Source organism: Zootermopsis nevadensis, unplaced genomic scaffold, assembly GCF_977971745.1.
Source record: "Zootermopsis nevadensis isolate Lab colony 2312 unplaced genomic scaffold, Znev_1.0 Znev_ptg000021l, whole genome shotgun sequence".
NCBI classification, from domain to species: domain Eukaryota; kingdom Metazoa; phylum Arthropoda; class Insecta; order Blattodea; family Termopsidae; genus Zootermopsis; species Zootermopsis nevadensis.
The window spans coordinates 16,352,779-16,375,422 of record NW_028259153.1 but is presented as its reverse complement, the minus strand read 5'-3'; the positions used below and the strand labels follow the sequence as shown (position 1 = coordinate 16,375,422).

The window sequence follows — 22,644 nt, the reverse complement described above, 5'->3', positions numbered from 1 at the left end:
AAGACATCGTATTAATGCCAGGAGACATTAATACGTGTATAGACGACCGTAAATTTAGTGTCTGAATAATATTCAGATCGATAATCTCCGCTTCTCTCTTTGTGCTATAAACTCTACTGGAAGCACTTTCCGACTGGAAATGCTTGACCCAATTTTAGAATGTGAACCTCCCTACTTCCTTGTACGATGCACCGTTCAGGGTATGCCCAAGAAGAAAGAATGGAACAGAAAAGAAGCATGAAACTTGCTCTGCACTACGGGTAGTCTACCATTCCTTTCACCAGACAATGGTGGCCTACTTGTTCACGTTATTACGCCGCAAGTAGTGATGCACGCATTCAAGTATTTCACCTGGACCCTAACACTTCACTGTTACCGTTATCTGAACGTGCGTCACACAAATCTCTGACGCATTAATAATAATGAGTCTGTGCTATTTTTGTTTCTTCTTCACGCCATTGTAATCTATTTACATTCCGATGTTTCAATTATGGTTCATGTGCTCAGAAAATTTGCGTAAGACTATATATGATAGACATATAAGTTGGTGATAATTTCACGGCATGGGTTCAAATCCTGGAGTTGCATTTTCTCTTCTTCATCACTTCCTGCATGAAAATGTCGAGGAATTAAATAATCACTGCACACCCTCCATAGCGACAGGCGACATAGCAGAAAAACTGCTTTGGACAACGAATAACCAATCACGGAGTGATAATAAAGAACCAAAAAAATATCGCTATGGTTCCGGTGTGAACTGTTCACATACTTTCCCCAAAAGTGGCATCTATCGCGCATCGCCTGTTGTCTACTGTTACGGTGTGAATCCTGCTTAAATATTTACTTTTATACAAGCCTCAATGGATTTGTGCTTAGGTACAGGAGCAAACACATTTAACCATCATACTTCTTTTACGTGACAGCCTACTTTCCGGGACCCGACACAGAGGGAAATGAAGACAAAGACAAAATATAAATAAAATGAAGCAATATTAACTTGGAACTATTTCTTAGTTTTATCGACATAAATATGATTTTGCAACAAATAAAGAAAGACTATCAACGTCACAAAGAATGCGTTTGGAAAATATACCAAAAGAAAACTTGTCTTTCCAATTCCACTTTTCTATTTCAAGAAATCTAAATCTTTTCTACAAACATTTGCCAACTATTTTGAGGCAGGCTGACGCACGTATGAAACATAAAAATAGCATGTCTAGATTTATGAATTCACGCGCGGAAATTTGCCAAAAAATATGGAGTCATTAAAAATAAAACTGAACAGATGTTTTAACTCTGTGTTATTTTATTCTGCATCGGAAATTTCCGCAATGCTTTCATCATATTCTACCCCTCCCTCGTCCAATCCCTTAACCGCCCTGATCGGCGTTCAATCGTACGAGTCGCTGGTAAGTACGGTCGGTTCCGTACCGGCCGCAGATAAAACCAACACACCGGATGGACATCTTTCGTTGTGCGAAAACTATCACCCGTACATTGTAATAACGGAATGATTGCACGCGCTTTGGAGTTGAATGACGTCAAATACCGACAAAGAAAGCATACGCCTGCGCTCTTGTGATGTGTCAGCAATAGGTAGTGCGAGGTGTTAAAGCATATCTGGTTGACTGCGTGCTATTTAAACGGTACATTTGGATTTGCTCTGTAGTAGACTGACCAGTGCTGGAGAGATCGGTAGGCGTGCGACAGAAGAAGAGCAGTTCTGCAGTCGGTGACAGAAATGATAGCTACCAAGGGCTTCGACAGCTATTCACTTTAGTGGGCAAACCTATATGCCTACAACATCGATTCTCTTACTTATCAAGCCAAGAAACAGTATCGCGTATACGAAACCAAAATAAAACATATTCTTGTTTCACAGCCCAAATTTTAGAGGACAGGAAGGCACAAACGAAAAGAGATAGTAAAATAATCAGTGGTGGGGTTTGTAGAGCTTCAGTACATCGTCGACAGGTAAAACCTTCCAATGACATGTACCAAAAGAAAACCAAATCGAAAAATCGAAGTGTCGCCATAAGACAACCTTTGCTGATGTGTACAATGGATCTTCCTGGTAATCATTCCCCCATAGAAGAAGCCTCACAAGTATTATCTTCGACAGAGGAAGCCAAGGCAATGCTGAAAAGGCTTCTCACATCCAGAAATCACGAATCTACCATGGCTGAACCAGTCAGTACAGATGATGCCAGGCAGGGGCAGGAAAGCCAAAGTGGACTGCTAGAGAAATCAGACTACCTGCAAGACGCATACAACTATCTGTTCCACAGGCATGTCCAGACACTAAATGACATTATTCAGCAACAGAAACAGCATGAAACTGATGAAGCACATGGAATTTATCACCAGAAACACCACAAACAAGTGATTCAACTTAGTTGTGGGGATGGTCATGACTGTGATGATAACACATCTGTAATCGCTGGCTCTATGAAATCATCTAGTCACAACTGCAGCACCATTTCTTATCATTCCTTTAGCTGTGACGGAGCAACTGGGAGCAACAATCAAGATAGTAACCAAAATGCTATCAACAGCAACAATTTCTTTGCTAGTCCACCTTCTTGCAGTGAAGATGACGAGACAGTGCTAAAGGACCACTGTGAGAAGGATAAACAAAGGAAGGTGAATGACAACAGCCAGATAGGAAGCAGTCAGTGCACTCAGAAAAGTGAAACAACACATAGGAATTCCAGTGGTGAAAGTAGTATAAATGTAATAACCAGCAAAATTAATGCATTAGAACTTCAAGAAGTCAAAGTACCACCAAAGCCAATAATAACTTTCAATCATGTGTCAGCAAGTGAAAGTAGCAGCAATGAATCAATTAATTTAAAAAGGATCAAGACAACTTCAATTTCATCAACACATCAATCAAGAAGTTCCAGTCCACTGTTAGAAGTGCCACTTCCACTAGAAGACCTCGCCTCAGAAATGATGAGGCCCCCTATAAACTAGTGCATTAAGGAGATAAGAAGCAGAACTATGGTTCCAACAGTAAGAACGCTATTAGAAGACAGTGTACAAAATATATACAAATATGAACATAAAATGTGCAACCATATTTGGGTAAAACAACTGTAGTGTCCATCAAATGGTAATTAAAGTCAAACATATGATACATTGATGCACATTTTATATATTATGCAATTAATTCTTTGTCAGTTATTTTTTATATATTTTTAGGGAAATAACCAACAGTAATAACTAAGTGTTACGAGTTACTTTGATTCCCACAGCTAAAGATTATTTTATTTAAACTTACATATAAGAACAGGACAGAACTTTGAATGCATCTCAGAGGTATCATATTTGTAACAATGAATGAAACTATGAGGTTGTCTTGTGAGATTAAAGTTGTCATATGGGTGACTTTACAACATACTCTTATGGGACTATAGTAGTGGGTTTCTTATTCACTACATTTTGTTATACTTTTAATAGGACTCCTTGGTTGAGAAATTGGTCAACTGAAAGGTCAGAACTATAATCAGTATGTGTAATGAAAGTTCCATTCAGGTTTGTGGAGATTTTAATCCAAAGAACAAAAGCAGGAAAGCTTTATGGCAGGCAGTATTTGCGGGTATTATCAAACGGCACTGTAAAACATTATTTGTTTTAGGATCATTCCTAGGACTGTATCGCCAGGATCAAGAAAACACTTATGGAACTAGCAAATGAATATAGTTACATTTTGTAGAATTGAAAAGAGGTATGTAAAGTACATAAATATAATACATTATCTAAGTAGATAACAAGATATGTATATCACATAACTCGTAGTAACTGACCTAAGACAGTAGTTCTCAAGTATTTCCACCAGCTACATTATTTTTATGAACAAAACAATAAAAAGGGAGGACTAACCAGGTTTAATACCTTACCAAGTTTCCTTTTTGACTGCATACTCTAAATAAAAACATGGTACGTACTATTAAATACTTTCTACACCCTAATGATTGTAGATCCTAGAAGATTTCTGATCACCACATAACCATGTTATTTAAAATTAATGTTACTTAAGTATTTTCTGTGAAGGATTTTATTTAAAGAAGCTTTCGTCTGTTAGTATATTTCAGTTCTTAACACCAATCTCTACCACTGAAAGACCAAGAATAGTTAGTTTTATTAACTGTTTATAAATAGTGATACACATTTCTTTCACTGATTGTTTCAATCACCAAATACATTTAGATAAATAATATATCTTGTGTAGCATATAAGGGATTCAATGAATGCTTGCATGGCAAACTTCACTTGAAAACTGCTGATGGAAGATGTTATAAATCTCATTAACCCCAGTTACAGTTTTGTTGGATGCAAATATTTTATGCAACTGTGCTCGTATCTTAAAACTTTGCATACTGTGTAGTGTATTAGAATATGGAGTATGTTTACCCATTATTTTATATTATGTAGTATTACAGTATTAAGAAAACTGATCACAATAAGATGAGTAAATAATTTAAGCCCTTGTTAAACCCATCAAAGTCAGTGCAGTGAATGTGAAAGGCAGGAATAAAATGCATAATTTGCATAAAGATGGTATGCATCTATTCATATAAATAAAAGTTGTTGAAAGATAGTAAAATTATAAATGTGAAGATAAAAAATATTAGATTGATTATTATTAAAGGTGGGCTGGTGCTAATAAAGACCAAGATTCTTCACAGTGGAGTTCTGAGGCTAATAAAGCTCCTCTCTGAAGACTGTGGAGGAAGTTATGATGGGAGCCTCAAGAACTAGGAATGCTAACATTTAAGATTCTTCATATTCAGTCAACTGCATAATGCCATCAACGCTGTTGAATGTTATTTCTGCATGCAGTTGTATGAAGCAGTTAAACAGGCACATCTAGTGCACTTTCTTGACACTGCTGTACCAAATAAGTCAACAATTTTTTGATTTGTTATATTTTCTTGAGGAATTGGGTCCAGTAATGATAAACAATGCACTGGGTTAAGTTATGTCTACAACATGGTGGCAGAAACATTCAATGTTTGATGTAATTAATGTAATTATAATTTAATATGTATATTAAACATGATATTCAACTTTGGGTTGCATGATGTTTGGGACACACTGTTTATTCTTTTTGGCAATGTCTTCTTCCACTCTCATTACATGTCCATATTAGTTCAATCTTTCCTTTCAACTGTCTTTATTATGGTTTCTTCATTCTATTCTTTCCCTCATTTAATCATTTTGGAATCTGCCAATTTTAGGAAATTTTATACCTCTTTTAAAATAATCCATTCTCATTGCATGTTAAATTATTTTCTCCCTCCTCTCAAAATGCTTTCCAGTCTTAAATCCAATCAGATCTTTCTGCAGCACACCCTTTTCTTGTGAACAATGTTCTGGAAGCCAAACTATGAATGATATTTGCTGTATCTGTACTAAAGGAAATGCCATGTAGAATTACAGGAGAACCAAATTACAGTGTCACAGCTATGAAAACTGATGTGGAAGAAATGTAATTCTGAATATGAAGCAGCAGTGGTAATCATTATACTGTAATATTTCATGTTACTGCATGCAATCTTTATTGAATGTATTATTTCTATTTCACATCATTAGTGAAATATATTTTAACCTGTACCACTAAAGTAACTCTGGTTCCTATAGCTTGAAAGTTATTTTATAGGATAAATGTCCACAAAACATTTGTGTAGCGATTCTCACTTTTATACATATTTACCAAAGATTCTAGGTACATCAAATTAATATGTTTGTATTTTAAATATATGTCTAATGTCTTCACAAAATTTGTTATTTAATAGCTGCCTGAATATCTTCCCGTTTATGTGTTCCATCACAGAACGGCCGGTTAGAAGTCTGCTTGCAATTACATAACCAATATTCTTTGTCCTCTGTCACCATAAATTTTATTGGCCGAAACTTTATGTTCAAATATGGATTTCTGTGAGTCCCATCACACAATGGCTGAAACAACGAAGAATAACATGAAGTATTATACGTGAGCTTACTGATTATTCATTTCAGTAATTAACTATTGGGATGTTAATAATACTTTTCAGCTGCACAGGTACACAGAGTTATATTACATGAATTGTTATTGCATGTTTTAAGATACTATATCAGCACTAGTTGCTTGAAGGGACTGATGGAAACCCAGTAAGTCAAAGTAAGATCAGTCAGTCAATAGGTCATAATTCAAACTCAAGGACCTCCCAAATATTAAGTAGAAGAACCAACCACCACAATGTGACATCAGATGATATCAATGTGCTTTGCACCTCATAATGAACAGCGCTCCTTGATGGATTACCTTAAACTGTAGGAGCTACAAGAATAATATGCTGCACAGCACTAAATTTTAAAATTTGTACCACATGAGACAGTCTGACTTACACATCACCTAATATTGTCAGGGCAGTGAAATCCAGAATGCTAAATATGATTGGCTAAGCATTCAGCAGACAAGGAATCCATACAAAAGTCTGGTGGGGAACACTCTTAGGAACTGACCATCTGATTGACTGAGGAGACAGGAGGATGGCATTATGGTGAATCTAGAGAATTAGTTTGTGAGGATGGAACTGGTTCAGGATCATGCCCAATTTGCAGGTTATGGTATTTGCAGCATGGAACCTGATATCTACTATCAAACAGTATGTCAGTTTAATACCTGGCTTTTGCTCTGTCCACAGAGACACCAAAAATATGCCTTTCCTTTCTGAAATTTCATTCTGAAAGGCTTCTTGTCATAAATTTTGCCATTTTCTGGCTGAGCAGATGCTGTATGAACAGCTTTCAATGGATTCTGAGGAATCTGAGGTTCATCTTCAGATATCTGCTTTATGTGTCCTGCCACCTGGAAAAATGGATGTACAACACTGTTAAAATGAAGAGAAGATACGCAAAAAGAAAGAAAGATCACGTTACAACTATACAGTATACCTCCATCTGGTGCCAAGATTAAGTAGGTAGAACTATAACTCCATTTCCACATGTTTTCATGGCTGGATATTTCAAGCATCAGGACAAATACACCCTTCCTGTGACTTGGTGTTTTAGCAATGTTTTGATCAGTTACAGGATTTATCAAAATATCACCAGTTGCACCAGAAAAATTAAAATATATAATTTCCTGATATTTGAACTTATGCTTTTTTAAATTTCTACAATGTATGCATTGATGTTATACTGCAATTTATTAAGCATTAACAAAAAATTAATATCACAAAAAGTTTGGTGGTAGATGTCATGGGGGTTTATGCTCAGGCAGATCAAGGAGACATTCTGTAAACATGTTACAAGTTCACTTCACTAGTATTATTATTTATGCAACAATCTTGAAAAAGTTATGATAATAAAATAAGTAAATTCCTGACCTTAAAAATTCATAATAATTTAAACATATCCCAAATCCATGAAGGCAATCATACCATTTATAAAAATATATGCCTCAAAATTAATTTATTTTGCTTATTTCCATTCCATCATGTCATATGGAATTATGTTCTGGGTAAATTCAACACACAGCAGAAGAGTATGTAAAATCCAAAAGAAAATCATTTGAATTATGCTGGGTGTTAAAAAGGTCTCCTGTGGAGGGATAGTTAAGAAATATAATATACTTCCCTTTGAGGGTGAAATCTTAATCTCATTACTATCATTTGTTGTGGGAAACACAGAGAAGTTTTAAGAGAATTTCTGACATACATAGTATAAAAACAAGGCATAATCATGACTTCCATATGCCTAACGATATCCTAACTAGTTACCAGAAATCAGTATCATTTACTATACAGGGATAAAGTTATTCAATTCCTTTCCATTTGACATTAAAAGTTTAACTCATGATACATAAGTATTTAAGACAAAAATGTGAGATTACCTTCTATCTCATTCTTTCTACACTGTATAAGAATTTATGGATTTAAAATTCTTAAATAATGCAAATATTTATGTAAGAACTTGTACAATGAAGGGCTTATAAAATATTCTATTCTATTCTATTACATCACTACCACTAGCGCCTATCTTCAGCTAGACGAATTCAGTCCACATCATTTTCTATTGCTTGGGTTGTTCCAAAGGTTTCATCCAAGCCTGTAGTGTAACATGCTACTTCTATTGCGACGACAGCTTATGTAGTACACAACAGCTACCCACCATCAGTGTGACCGTCTCCACCATCCGCAACCAAAGTATATGTGGTGACAAGATACCCAATTAATATCTTCAATGTAAATAAATACAGGCCCTCCTACTCAAGACTTGGTCGAATCATAACATCAAACAACGAGTTCAATACTCATACCTCTTTCTTTTTGACAAGAATACCACTAGAACGCTGGCTACAATATAATCTGTTTCCTCTACTCAACATATTTCCTACAAACACTCTGGTAAAGATCATTTTGCTATATATACACACGAAAACTGTACTACGACACCATTCCGGTCACTTATCCAACCACAATTAACAAAACACAACCAAAGGCATGGATTACACGAAAAGCAGTTTCAGCCTATATCACAGATAGTGCATTTAATCAATCAAACGCTTAAAATTAAATTAAATATCAAAACGGCGTTTACTATGCTGGAATTAGGGTATTCAATTATATTCGCCTCACTATAAAATGTCTGAATCACGATATAAAGAAGTTTAAACCAGCATTATAATAGTATCTCCTGTTTCACTCCTACTCGATAGTAGAATTTACCTCAACCAAAAATTATCAGCTATTATAAATACGTGTAAGCAATAGTGGTCATGCATTATTGTGTAATTATTTTTGATTAAACTGCTGTCAAAAGTATGTAATTTATATTTATGTTAGAAACAAGTATTTGTGCTATGACAATGCACAACATTCTTTACTTGAACCCAAGATGAATTATTGAAATGTAAATAAATTCTATTCTTTGCGCTATCTGTTGAACGAGCTGTAAAATGAAGAGCCGGTCTTTGGTGGTCGTCTTGCGTTCTGTGCTGCGTCCTATGTGCAGTTGACAATCTGAACGGCGACATGCAGCAGCCCAGTCGATAAAATTAACTGCAGTTCAACCTTCAAAATTTCAGCCCCCCCGCCCCACATCCATCGAGCCACGGAAAAACTAAACGGTCAACCTATCTCATTTTATAGCACAACATGAAGGTTTTAAAACTCATCTCTCAGTTGTGAACATTCGTTACTTACTCTGCCCTTCCGAAGTTACTAATATATCCATTTTAAAAAAGAGTTTCATGCATTTAAATTGAAATGAAATTCCCAAGATGTCATTAGATTGATCTTCACATACTTTATGAGCACATAGAATTATTCAAATATCTATGATCTGAATGAGGAAACAGACAACCAAAAAAGAAATTAGTATGAACACATCTTAAGAACAGATAAAAATATAACCCTGAAGATACTTTGAAACTACTCCATTATATTCAATAATGACACTAGAGTATTAATGTCTAATAAACATTTTGATGATTTCTGTACAATGTCAAACATACTTCTCTCTCAAATGAGTAAACATGTAGAGGGTAATTTAAAGCCCTTTAAATTAACCCACAGTTAAACATTTCTTCTAAGCTTCAACTGGTAAATATGACCAGGAGTGTGGAGTACATATGCTGTAAGCAAATTGTTAGGAAAAATCAAGAAATTCAGCAAAGTATAAGAACTTCCTTTTGTTTTCATGTTTTATTAACTTCTGCTACATAAACATAGTCACATATATAAAATGATGAAAATATTCACAAAAGAATTGATAACATTTGAAAATATATCTACAATTTTTACATTATTTACTTTACATACACGTGTATATATATATATATTAAATTGACACCTTTTATTTGTAATATCTTAAAGGCAACTTTTAATTAATCACATTGCTTAAATGAATGTTCATTTGTACTTAATGTTGGTGATTGCAATGCAGAATTCAAGGATCAGCAGGAGCGGTATTCCTCATCTGTGGAAACAAATCTCCTACAACCTTCTCAAGATCTAGCGTGGTTTGCTGCTTGGGTTTGAGCAATGATCGAGTAGGAGTGGAAGGAGAAGTGGTAGATGTCGTAGCTGAGTTTGTACCTAGCTCTAAGGAAATGAACTGATGGGCGCGTCGCATGTGCGTCTTAAGGTTACCCTTTTGGGTGAAGGAATAGTGACAGTAGGGACAAGGGAAAGGGCGTTCCCCTGTATGACTTTTCATATGTGTGTTGAGTGCATTCTTCTGGTTGAATGTCTTAGCACACAGGGGACAGGAAAATGGACGCTCTCCAGTGTGAATACGGGTATGGCGCTCTAATTGGCTGGGTTTTGAAAAATGTTTTCCACACGTAGCACAATCATGAAATAACAAGAAGTCCTCACATTCCTTATCTTTCTGTCCACTAGATAACTGGTTTCCAATAGCCACTAGAGTCCGCCGCTCCTTTCTGCTGTCTGTAACACGGAAGCGAGATGCTTGAGCTTGTTGGTCTCCTTCCACTACTTCCATATCCAACCCACCTGTCAGATCAAACGTTATATCTCCTCCTGTAAAATTAAATTGCCATTATTGTCTTTGCATCCCAAGACCTCCAGAACTAAAGGATTCAGGACCATAAAGTTTACTTAAGACTTTTTTGAAACAGTGTGTATTTAAAAAATGTAAAAAAAAACTGCTTAAAACACAATATAAAAATGTTTTAATTAAATGAAACTGACTTTAAACTTTAATATATTCAAACAGGAAATTATTTCTGAAGAATGTTTTGAAGATAGCATATAACAAGGTGAGAACAGGGCGTATAAGTGAGAAATTCTTGGAAAAATATATAATTTTAAACATGGGTTTCATTATTATGAGTTATCAAGGAAGAAATTTGGAGTTTAGGAACCTGAGGGTAAAACTGAAGAAGGACAAGGTTATATCTTATTAGTATACATAGCAGCGAGACCTACCATTTCTTGAAGGAATTCCTTGCAGCACTGCTGGTTGAATATTGATGATCTGTCCATGTTCATCTGTATGGATTTCAAAGCGGACAGTTGACATTTCTGCACTGGCATCTACAGTGTCGTGTTGCTGCTGCTGATCTTCAACAGTCTGGCCCTCTTCTGCCGGATTTTGCAAATGGCCATTACTTGGTGTAGTTTGGATAATTATGTTTGAAGCCTGTGCATCACAAGAACAAAATATCTTATCACAAAAATAAACAAATTCACAACGTGTTCTGTTATTGGCATTTGACCATCTTCTTATATATCCATGCAACAACAATTAATAACTAATAATGGGTTTTATACAAACATTTCTTGCTTCTCTGAAAGACAAACTGGGGCCAATAAATTAGACAAGAACTGTTACATTCCACAGCTGGAAGCTGAAATGAGATAACGAAACTGTTGGTTTTTCATGATGTATGAACTACAATACCTGGAGCTGCTGCAGAAGGGCCTCATCCAGCTGGATAGCCTGTGTGGTATAGGAATGGAGTGTTCCAGAGGGATCCACTCCTGCTATTTGTAGACCATCACTCAGCTGTAACTGGAAGTTTCCCATAAAGTGATTTCCATCAGCTGTTGTGGTTAGCAATGAGGAGCTGAATGGTTCTCCTGGTATCAGGCTACTCAGTGTAGCAGGATCCAGTGTTATGTGCGTCATAGTTTCAGTCACCAGCTCCGATGCAGTGCTGGTTGCTGCATTCTGCAACTGCGATTCCTCTGCCTGATCCGGTTGCTGCTCCTGCTCGGGAACTCGCTTGTTCCGACGTGCAGTTGTGGTAAGCCGAGATGGAATTTTGCCATCACCAGCTGCATGCTTCATATGAGACATAAGGTGGGCTTTACGGTGACCTGATGTACGAAATCTCATCTCACAGAGTGGGCACTTGAAAGGTTTGGCACCTAAATCACGCAAAAACAAAGAAAAATTTGTAAGGAAACACTGTCACAAATGTCTATCCTCAATCAGCTTAACCCTTTCCCATTGTATGCTGATATAACTGACACACTAAAAATGCTCCTACAGTTGTATGTCAGCTTATAATTAACATTTCTTTTTGCATTTCACTGGTCATTTGATGATCATATGTTATTGCTAGTCATTGTAAACTGTCACAAATTATTTGCACTCCTTAAAAAATAGTTAAATACTGTAACTAACTCCATGGTACAAGGTTCTTCTAGTAAAGATAATAGTCACTTATTACATATTGGTTAATTAAATTACTGGCAATATATCAGGAGCAGGACAAACCTGTATGCAGACGCATGTGAACCTTGAGGCTTCCTTTTGTGGAAAAGAGGCAGCCGCAGACATGGCAAGCAAAAAGCTTCTGTCCTCCATGTGTTTTGAGATGACTGTCTAAAGTTGATTTGACAGTGAAGCATTTATTACAGCAAGCACATTGGTACGGGCGTTCTCCTGTGTGGATTCGAATGTGACGCACTAAATCTGATGGCTTTCGAAAGCTTTTTGGGCAGTATTTGCATTGGTTCGGATGAATTGGTTCCATATTATACTGCTGCTCTGGATCCTAAGGGAAAAAATTTGGAAAGATGTACTCTTAATTAATAATAAAAGCATCCATCCATCTGATCTTTCTCTCAGTAAAGCCAATACCTTCAGTTCACTAATGCGATCTTTCTCAGCAACAGAAGCAATCAGCACTTTTTCCGAGACAGTGGCTGCATTGTCAAGGGGTTGTTGTGCTAGAACCTGAGTTTCTTCTGCAGTGAGTCGGATGACAGCCGCACGTCGACGTCCACGTGGTGGCTGCATTAGATTGGTTGCAACCAGTTTCCCCCTTCTCTCTCTTGGTTCATGAAGTTTAATGTGTTTGCGTAACAGATGGTCAGTCCGAAACACTGCATCGCAGATAGAACACTTTAGTGGCCTACACAGAAAGAAATTCCAGATAGTAAAGTCTAATACATTGTCCTCAAACTTCCTTTGCTCAGAGCACACAGAACTTTGATACAAACATTTATGACACACTTGGCAACTCTGATCATCTTTAAATAATTGTGAAATATTGACACACAGAAGAATGGATAAGATGTGCTGTCTGTAACTTTTACCTTTAAACTACACAATAAATTCGCTTTCTACTTTTATTAAGAATAGGTTTTCACTGAAATGTGTTTATGATAGTTTTCTTACATATTCAAATTTAAAACCATTAGAAAATACTAAAAATTATTTTTTAAACACTTCTTTAGGCTTTATTTATACTTTAAAACATCTGTGTACCAAACTGAAACTGAACAGGAAATGGCTTAGTTTGGTATATCCACAGGTGGTGAATCAAATGTCAAAGGTAAAATTCTACCAATAACTTGTTCAATTCTAAGTGTCCATCTGATTCCATGGAGCACGGTCCTTCTTGAGAAGCTAATAGTTGCTCAGTTACCAAAGATATTCTTTACCTTTCATGGAACCAAACGGTTCATTACAGTGTTCACCAAATCTGAGACCCCTCGTAACATTTCTTAATTTGCAAGTTCTTTATGGTGAGTTGTGTTAGCCCACTGTCAAGTGCATGCATGAGTGTGCACACTGTATCCTGTAGGTTTTTCTTAGTTCTGTTATAATATATACAGAAGGCTGTGGCTCCATCTGTTAGTTCAATGATTTCTTTCATGATCTGCAAAGGACTCTCATTCTTCCCACCATTAATATATTTTTACCTCGCAGCTTACAGTACCTTTCATCACTGTGGACAACCATGTGACGTTTCAGTGAACCATTTGTTGTGAATTGACAACCACATAGGTCACATTCATAATCTCTACTGCCATCATGTGTTTTCATATGAGCCTAGAATAAGAAGTTTTCATATGTATGTACATGCACACACATAATCCAATCAACTGTGCATAAAAGTAAAGAATGAAAAGTGAACTTCACATAAAACTCTAAAACACGAATAACACTCAACAGAGCAAGGTCGGAAATAGGCGAATGACATCGGAAGAAATACGAAACAATTTTTGGGGTGGAAATATTGCAGCAGTAATAAAATAACTGTACAGTCAAATAACCAACTTTGAAAGTCACTCCTACTAGGTAATACAAATGCTTAGTTTCAAAATATCTCTATAAAATAACACGGTCAATGAGGAATCTAGAGGCTATTATTATATTTTGTATCATGGTTTCATTTCCTTACCCTGAGAGCACCAAAGGTAGTACACTTTCTTCCACATAAAGTACAGCTTAAATTCTTTCCTACATGGCTTCTTGCATGTTCTTTCAGATGATATGACTTCTTAAATGCACGGCTGCATTGTTTGCATCTGGAAAAAAGACAAAAGATTAAAAATCTACATCATGAAATAAAATTCATATAAGATTTTTGAGATTTCAGGTTCTAGTGGTGGTGAGTATGAAAATGGCTGGCTGTCTTCTGGGTTGTTGCGCTATACAGTCTGGTAGAAATACAACATTTCAGAGGTGCTTGTTGCATCTATCATCAGGGCACACTACCCACTGTAAGGAGGCTGGAGATAATGGGAAAAAGAAAAATTCGCTCCTTCCAGAAATCAAATTGACGTTTTCTAAATCACATCCAGTCAATTTACTAACTAAGCGATCCCAAATTCACCTAACTCTGTCTGTTTATTGCAAATGTAAAAATGTAGAGATGCAGAGCATTCAACAGATGTACGAGGGTCGCTCATTAAGTAATGCCCCACATTTTTTTTCTCAGCCAATAATGAAGATAGAAAAGTGCACTTTTACATGCTTGAGATTTGATGTTTCCCGCGTTCGTGTACGGAGTTTCAAATGATTCCAACCGATAGCGGAGCTGTAGTGAACTGTTAAAATGGCGTCTGTGAACGACTCTCGTTACAAGCAACGAGCTGTAATTGAATTCTTTGTTGCTGAAAAAGAAACGGTGGTGAACATTCATAAACGTTTGTGTGCTGTGTATGGAAGCTGTGCAGTCGATAGGAGCACCGTTGGTCGCTGGGCTAAGAGAGTTAAAGCTTCAGGAAGTGAAGAAACCGAGCTCCGTGATCTGCCGCGCTCTGGGCGTCCTGCCACAGCCACCACTCCAGACATGTTGAACCGCGCGGATGCCATTATTCGTGAGGATCGGCGCATCACAACTCGACAATTGGCCCAACAGCTTTCAGTCAGTAATGGAAGTGTAATTGCAATTATCCGGGCTCTTGCATATTCGAAGGTGTGCGCAAGATGGGTTCCACGAAGTCTCACAGCAGACCACAGGATTCAAAGGAAAACGATTTCTTCTGAATTGTTGGAGCGTTTTGATGCTGAGGGAGAGATCTTTCTGTCCCGGATCATTACAGGTGACGAAACCTGGATACACCACTTTGAGCCGGAGACAAAAAGGCAGTCAATGGAGTGGCATCATCCTCTATCACCGAGAAAGAAGAAATTCAAGTCAATTCCCTCCGCCGGAAAAGTCATGATGACTGTCTTTTGGGACAGTGATGGGGTCATTCTTGTGGATGTGATGCCAAGAGGTGCGACCATCAATTCAGACGCGTACATTATGACCCTGGAAACCCTCAAGAAGCGTTTCCGACGAGTTCGGCCTCACAAGCTTCCAGCAGAAATTTTGCTCCTGCATGACAATGCACGCCCTTACACAAGTCCGAGAACCCGGGAAGAAATCACCAAATTTGGTTGAACGGTGCTGCCCCATCCACCCTCCGACTCCATCTCTTTGGGCCACTTAAAGATGCTATCCGCGGAACAAGGTTTGAAGATGACGAGAGTGTTATTCAAGCAGTGAGGACATGGCTACGTGCACAGGACAAGAGCTGGTACCGGCAAGGCATGCATGCACTTGTTCCACGCTGGCGTAAAACCGTACAAGTTGATGGGGACTATGTGGAAAAATAGTATGTGTAAAGGAAACATTGATTTATATTGTTACTAAATTTGAGCCATCTTGAATAAATATGTTCTGAGGAAAAAAATGTGGGGCATTACTTAATGAGCGACCCTCGTATATAAAAAATAAAAACAAATAAAAAGAAACAAACAAACAAGCAAGCAAGCAAACAAACAAACAAACAAACAAACAAACAATTGACTGATTCTTAGCTTACTTAACAAAACTGTGTCAACTTTTCAGGTTATTTAGTAATAAATGGGAAGATGACTGTGAATGATGAACTGGGAAGAAAGGAAATGGACTCAGTCACAGCCTATTTTAAAATACTATCTCAGCATTTGCCAGGAAGGACTGATGAAGACCTCTGGACAAGTGACCTCTGGCTAAGAAATGAATCCAAGACTTCCCAAATATGAAGCACTCAACTACAACACTTGGTATCTTGTAAATGAAAAAGTTAAAGGATGCTTTGCCAAATGTCATCTCTACATATTGTGATGTGTTGGGGTTGGCATTGTTGAACTGTTTAATGACATTGTTGTATTCATGCATTGTTGTATTATTATTGACATTGTTGCGTTTAGCATTGTTGTGTCTACATTGTTGCATTTGTATAAAAGCCGACTGACAATCGGCTTTGAGAGTACGTCTTGTGCGCAGGAATGGTTTCACCTAGGTAGGGACGATGCTTGCGCTTGCGCAGGCCTCTGCCCTCAGTTAGCTTCTTTGGTTGGTTGGTTGGTTGGTTGCTTTGAGAGTAGTGTAGTAGGTGAGAGTGTGGAAGAAATACTGCGAAGAGAGCTGAAGTGTGAATCGCTTGTAGGAGAAGTGTGTTGTAGACGAGATTATTTTGTGCTGTAAAGACGTTTTAGTTGATTAAATTCATTATTGCTGGAAGACTTTGTGGTCTCTTACAATCCAACCAAGTTTACAACTGAGATTGGATTTGAGGTAGTAGACCCCGCAAGAAAACAATGGTTATGGGCGGACGGACAGAGTGCTCCACCGCATCAGCACAGGTGATGCTCGTCCGATCCGTCAGCCTCCTCGGAGGCTTCCGTTAGCAAAACAAGAAGAGGTGGATGGTATGCTAAGGGACATGGGGGAACAAGGTGTGATCGAGGCATCAGACAGCCCGTGGTCGTCACCCGTCGTGCTTGTGCGAAAGCAGAACGGGGAACTGCGGTTCTGCGTTGACTACAGGAAGCTGAATAACGTCACCAAGAAGGATTGCTTCCCACTGCAGAGGATCTACGACGTGGTTTATCGGATTCAGCGGCATACCCGGGCCCGGATGATGGTAGTCCACCTGGACAGGTTGGCGCCGTATTTGGGTGCTGCTCGGGACGAGCAGCTTTAAGGAGGGGGTAGTGTGATGTGTTGGGGTTGGCATTGTTGTTAGTTTATAAACAATGTCAATAATAATACAACAATGCATGAATACAACAATGTCTATAAACTAACAACAATGCCAACCCCAACACATCACACTACCCCCTCCTTAAAGCTGCTCGTCCCGAGCAGCACCCAAATACGGCGCCAACCTGTCCAGGTGGACTACCATCATCCGGGCCCGGGTATGCCGCTGAATCCGATAACAACTGAGATTGGATTTGAGGTAGTAGACCCCGCAAGAAAACAATGGTTATGGGCGGACGGACAGAGTGCTCCACCGCATCAGCACAGGCGATGCTCGTCCGATCCGTCAGGCTCCTCGGAGGCTTCCGTTAGCAAAACAAGAAGAGGTGGACGGTATGCTAAGGGACATGGGGGAACAAGGTGTGATCGAGGCATCAGACAGCCCGTGGTCGTCACCCATCATGCTTGTGCGAAAGAAGAACGGGGAACTGCGGTTCTGCGTTGACTACAGGAAGCTGAATAACGTCACCAAGAAGGATTGCTTCCCACTGCCCAGGATCAACGACGTGGTTTATCGGATTCAGCGGCATACCCGGGCCCGGATGATGGTAGTCCACCTGGACAGGTTGGCGCCGTATTTGGGTGCTGCTCGGGACGAGCAGCTTTAAGGAGGGGGTAGTGTGATGTGTTGGGGTTGGCATTGTTGTTAGTTTATAAACAATGTCAATAATAATACAACAATGCATGAATACAACAATGTCTATAAACTAACAACAATGCTTTTCGGGATCGACGACACCCTAGACACACTGGCAGGGGCCAAATGGTTCTCGACATTAGACCTAAAGAGTGGCTACTGGCAGGTGGCCCTGCATCCCGAGGATAAAGAGAAGACTGCATTCTCTACTGGACAGGGGCTGTGGCAATTCACGGTAATGCCATTCGGCCTTTGCAACGCTCCGGCAACGTTCGAGCGGCTGATGGAGTCCGTCCTGCGGGACCTGACGCACAAATCCTGCTTGGTCTACCTGGATGATGTCATCGTCATTGGTCGGACATTCCGGGAGCACTTGGATAATCTGAGGGAAGTGCTCCAGAGGCTCAGGGAAGCCGGACTTAAGCTGAACTCCGGAAAGTGTCGGATGTTCCAGAAGGAAGCGAAATATCTAGGACATGTGGTTTCCCCCGGCGGGGTGACCACCGATCCCGAAAAGCTGAAGGCTGTGCGAGAGTGGCCGAGGCCAAAGGACAAGCACGAGCTAAGGAGCTTCATTGGCCTATGCACCTACTATCGGAGATTCATTGCCGGGTTTGCTGACATCGCCAAGCCACTGACTCAACTCACAGAGGAGAAAAGAACGTTCCACTGGTCCCCGGAGGCGAACGTCGCATTCGAGTCCTTAAAAGAGTCGCTGTGTGCATCGCCCATTTTAGGATATCCACGACCTGGCGAGAAGTTCCTGGTAGACACCGAAGCAAGCAGTGTTGGGATCGGAGGCGTGTTATCCCAGGTACAAGATGGCCAGGAGCGAGTAATAGGCTACTATAGCAAGACCCTATCCCGCCCCGAGAGGAATTACTGTGTCACCCGGAGGGAGCTGCTGGCTGTGGTAAAAACCTTGGAACATTTCCACAAGTACCTGTATGGGCAAGAGTTCCACCTGCGTACGGATCACTCCGCCTTAACGTGGCTGCTCAGTTTCAAGAACCTGGAGGGACAGACTGCCCGTTGGGTCCAGCGACTACAAGAATATAACTTTACCTCTGAACATCGACAAGGACGGAGGCATACCAACGCCGACGCTCTCTCTAGAAGGCCATGCTTGGAGGACTGTGGCCACTGCCAGAAGTTCGAGCAACGAGCGGGTCGCGTAAAGGTGCGAGCCGTCGCCGTTACAGTCGCGGATGGTTGAGACCGAGAGATTAAGCAACACCTACTAATGGGCGGGGACCGATCCCTCAATGAAGCACTCGGACAGGCCCTGAAGCTACAGGCAGCAAAGGCAGCCGCAGGATCAACACTAACGGTGCGTCAAATACAGTCAAAGGACCCGACGGAGGAGCGATCGCCCCAGGATAGACATTCTGGATGGGGGCGACCGGTGTGCTGGCAGTGCGGCGCCCCCGGCCACCTGATGAGATGGTGTCCGCAGGTCTCCGCAAGGACCAACCAGGTCTCGGGAAACGAGTAATGGCCGGCGTATGGAGGGGACCGTCGGCCCCACCACCCACTTCCCCTCGCTTTACACTGAGCGTGGTCACCAAGAGGAGTGACGACGGTCTGATCACCGAAGGCTGGATTCGGGGAAGATGCTGTAATGTGACCATCGACACCGGAGCTGCAGTGACCAGCGCCAGGCCCGACGTCGTAGCGGGAGAATCAGAGCGGGAGCCGAGCAGACCGTACGTGCTGCAGACAGCGTCCGGTGAAACCATCCCCGTTTTGAAAGAGGTGTTAGTTGAGCTAACGCTGGGGCAAAGTGTCATCCGCACCTCGATTTTTGTTGCTGACGTCACGGACGAGATCATCCTGGGGCTGGACGTCCTGCGAGCTTACGATGCGACGGTGGACCTAGGACGCCAAGTGCTGCGACTGGGCCAAGAAGAGATATCTCTGTGGGGCCCTCGGAGCAGACCCCGATCCACACGCCTGACATTAGCCAGCGAGGAGATAATACTGGCGCGGTGCGAGAGGGTGGTGATGGCACGGATGAACGACCCCGTGGGAACGGCGAGCGGAATAATAGAACCTGGTATGGACTCTTTACCACGAGAAGGACTATACGTAGCCAGGGCGCTAGTCCGCACCCAGCGCAGCGTGCCTGTGAGAATTGTGAATGTCGGGGACGGCGACCAAGTGCTGGCGGAAGGCACAACCCTGGGCCTGTGTGAACCGGTCACGTGGGCGGGCCCGGCTGGCAATACAGAACCTCCGTCGCAGAATAGAGAGCTGTGCAAGCCACTGCAGGGCATGGTCGCCGATGCTATCCTGAACCTGACGACAATGGAAGTCAGGGAGTTGAAGGCATTGGTCCTCGACTTTCAGGATGTCTTCGTGACAGAAAACAATGGTTATGGGCGGACGGACAGAGTGCTCCACCGCATCAGCACAGGCGATGCTCGTCCGATCCGTCAGCCTCCTCGGAGGCTTCCGTTAGCAAAACAAGAAGAGGTGGACGGTATGCTAAGGGACATGGGGGAACAAGGTGTGATCGAGGCATCAGACAGCCCGTGGTCGTCACCCATCATGCTTGTGCGAAAGAAGAACGGGGAACTGCGGTTCTGCGTTGACTACAGGAAGCTGAATAACGTCACCAAGAAGGATTGCTTCCCACTGCCCAGGATCAACGACATGGTTTATCGGATTCAGCGGCATACCCGGGCCCGGATGATGGTAGTCCACCTGGACAGGTTGGCGCCGTATTTGGGTGCTGCTCGGGACGAGCAGCTTTAAGGAGGGGGCAGTGTGATGTGTTGGGGTTGGCATTGTTGTTAGTTTATAGACATTGTTGTATTCATGCATTGTTGTATTATTATTGACATTGTTGCGTTTAGCATTGTTGCGTCTACATTGTTGCGTCTGTTTATTGGCATTGTTGCATAGACATTGTTGTATTTGTATAAAAGCCGATTGACAATCGGCTTTGAGAGTAGCTACCCTGACTGAGGTTTTCCGTGCTTTTCCTCAGTTGTAAGGCAAATGCCAGGGTATAACTTAATAGGGGCACGGCCCGCCTCCCTCCCCCCCGATCATGGAGGCCATCAGCTGAAGTGATCTTCCCCCCATGCCGCAGAGGCCTTCAGCCGAAACGGCCCCTCCCTCTCTGGGTTCAAACCCCAGAGATCCAACCAACCAAATTCCTTTGGACAACTTGCCTGACGGGATAACCTCCCATCAGCAGCAACGGATCCCAGTTTGAATGGTCGAGGCTCCCGCCACGACGAAACCCCGTTAGCGTTAGCAAAATTTCCGTTTTTTTTATATTAAGACCGTTTACCATTTCCAGCAATGCACCTTGTGTGCAGGAATGGTTTCACCTAGGTAGGGACGATGCTTGCGCTTGCGCAGGACTCCGCCCTCAGTTAGCTTTTTGGTTGGTTGGTGGCTTTGAGAGTAGTGTAGTAGGTGAGAGTGTGGAAGAAATACTGCGAAGAGAGCTGAAGTGTGAATCGCTTGTAGGAGAAGTGTGTTGTAGACGAGATTATTTTGTGCTGTAAAGACGTTTTAGTTGATTAAATTCATTATTGCTGGAAGACTTTGTGGTCTCTTACAATCCAACCAAGTTTACAACTGAGATTGGATTTGAGGTAGTAGACTCCGCAAGAAATCAAGGGTTGACAATCAAGGTTGTATACCGACCCACGCTACAATATTATCTCAGCATTTGCCAGGAAGGACTGATGAAGACCTCAGGACAAGTGACCTCTCGCTAAGAAATGAATCCAAGACTTCCCAAATATGAAGCACTCAACTACAACACTTGGTATCTTGTAAATGAAAAAGTTAATTGATGCTTTGCCAAATGTCGTCTCTACATATTAACATGCAGAACGTTTACATACTTGTAAGGCCGTTCACCAGGGGGATTGTCTGCACTGAAAGGTCTTCCTGGAATGTAATTCTTATCTTTATCTGCTTCGTCTGCTGCCACTGCAGCAGCAGCAACTGGACCTTCCATCGGTAGCTCTGCTAAGAGTTCGGGCTTAGAAGTAGAGTCAGATGCTGCAGCAGTTTCAGGTTCAGGCATTGCACCCTCAGGTGGGGGGAGAATGCTAGCCATGTTGGTGGTTATGGCAGGGCCTGACCCTAGGCCTTCTAGTTCCAGGGGATCACTCTGAAAAAAAGAATGAAACAAATAAATGTGCATTTTTAACAGTCGTGGAAGTAGTATGCTGACCACTTGAAAGGCACATGAGAAGTACTCAATGAACAGATACAGCATGATTATTATCAAATACAATCACAATTATTTTCCCAGTCCTATATTGCAATGAAACGTAGTCTCCTATGTCTCAGTAAAATATCTGGGCCTCAGAAGGAAGAAACAAGTGAGAAAGAGGATGAAATGTTGACATTTGTACAAGTCACCTAGAGTTGTTAGGGAGTTTAAACTAAGGTTACACTGACCTGGGTAAGTACTAATGATGTGAAAAATAAGAAACATGCAGCATTTTATAAGGATAACTTATGCATATAGACTGGATTAATCTGACAAAGGATCAAGTCCAATGGGAGTTAAGTACTAGTGATGGTGAATGTATGCATTCTATTACCAGGTAGCAAGTTAAGTAGTAATACATAAGTACACTTGATCTTTTCCTTATGTCATCACACAAAATCAGACTGATCATACAATAAAATTCCAATTTAAGATTTATTTGGAAATCATTAAAATAGGGAAAAATTTAAATATAAGAAATTTAGAACC

At 40.7% G+C, this 22,644-nt stretch overlaps 2 protein-coding genes across 6 annotated transcripts in view; both read right to left on the bottom strand.

Annotated features, from left to right (window-relative positions):
* Nucleotides 1-5,540: 5,540 nt before the first annotated feature.
* On the bottom strand, nt 5,541-8,804 carry LOC110835403 (CDGSH iron-sulfur domain-containing protein 3, mitochondrial). Of its 2 annotated transcripts, none has more exons than XM_022075567.2 (3): nt 8,309-8,804; nt 6,671-6,856; nt 5,541-5,964 (listed from the first exon to the last, which is right to left on the bottom strand). In XM_022075567.2, the coding sequence occupies exons 1-3, from the start codon at nt 8,405-8,407 to the stop codon at nt 5,791-5,793; spliced, it is 459 nt and encodes a 152-aa protein (XP_021931259.1). In that variant the 5' UTR covers nt 8,408-8,804; the 3' UTR covers nt 5,541-5,790. The 2 variants fall into 2 exon arrangements, with proteins under 2 accessions (XP_021931259.1, XP_021931260.1); XM_022075568.2 differs by having other exon boundaries at nt 8,161-8,803.
* Nucleotides 8,805-9,676: 872 nt separating this feature from the next.
* LOC110835404 (zinc finger protein 236) overlaps nt 9,677-22,644 on the bottom strand; it is a 31,672-nt gene continuing 18,704 nt past the window's right edge. For all 4 annotated transcript variants that reach the window (XM_087353165.1, XM_087353166.1, XM_087353167.1 and 1 more), the window contains exons 21-28: nt 21,779-22,050; nt 14,156-14,282; nt 13,691-13,803; nt 12,607-12,880; nt 12,241-12,520; nt 11,419-11,888; nt 10,944-11,157; nt 9,677-10,535 (exon numbers count right to left, since the gene is read on the bottom strand). In XM_087353165.1, coding sequence (XP_087209291.1) covers nt 9,940-10,535; nt 10,944-11,157; nt 11,419-11,888; nt 12,241-12,520; nt 12,607-12,880; nt 13,691-13,803; nt 14,156-14,282; nt 21,779-22,050 — 2,346 coding nt within the window. In that variant the 3' untranslated portion in view covers nt 9,677-9,939. The remainder of the gene's footprint in view (nt 10,536-10,943; nt 11,158-11,418; nt 11,889-12,240; nt 12,521-12,606; nt 12,881-13,690; nt 13,804-14,155; nt 14,283-21,778; nt 22,051-22,644) is intronic.

Excerpts from the sequence above, each read along its gene's own strand:
- LOC110835403 (XM_022075567.2), bottom strand. The coding sequence starts at position 8,407 with ATGATCTTTACCAGAGTGTTTGTAGGAAATATGTTGAGTAGAGGAAAC. Across the intron at positions 6,857-8,308 it reads TTCTTGTCAAAAAGAAAGAG|GTGGCAGGACACATAAAGCA; the intron begins GTATGAGTATTG and ends CCATTTTTCCAG. Across the intron at positions 5,965-6,670 it reads GTGGACAGAGCAAAAGCCAG|CCATTGTGTGATGGGACTCA; the intron begins GTATTAAACTGA and ends TCGTTGTTTCAG.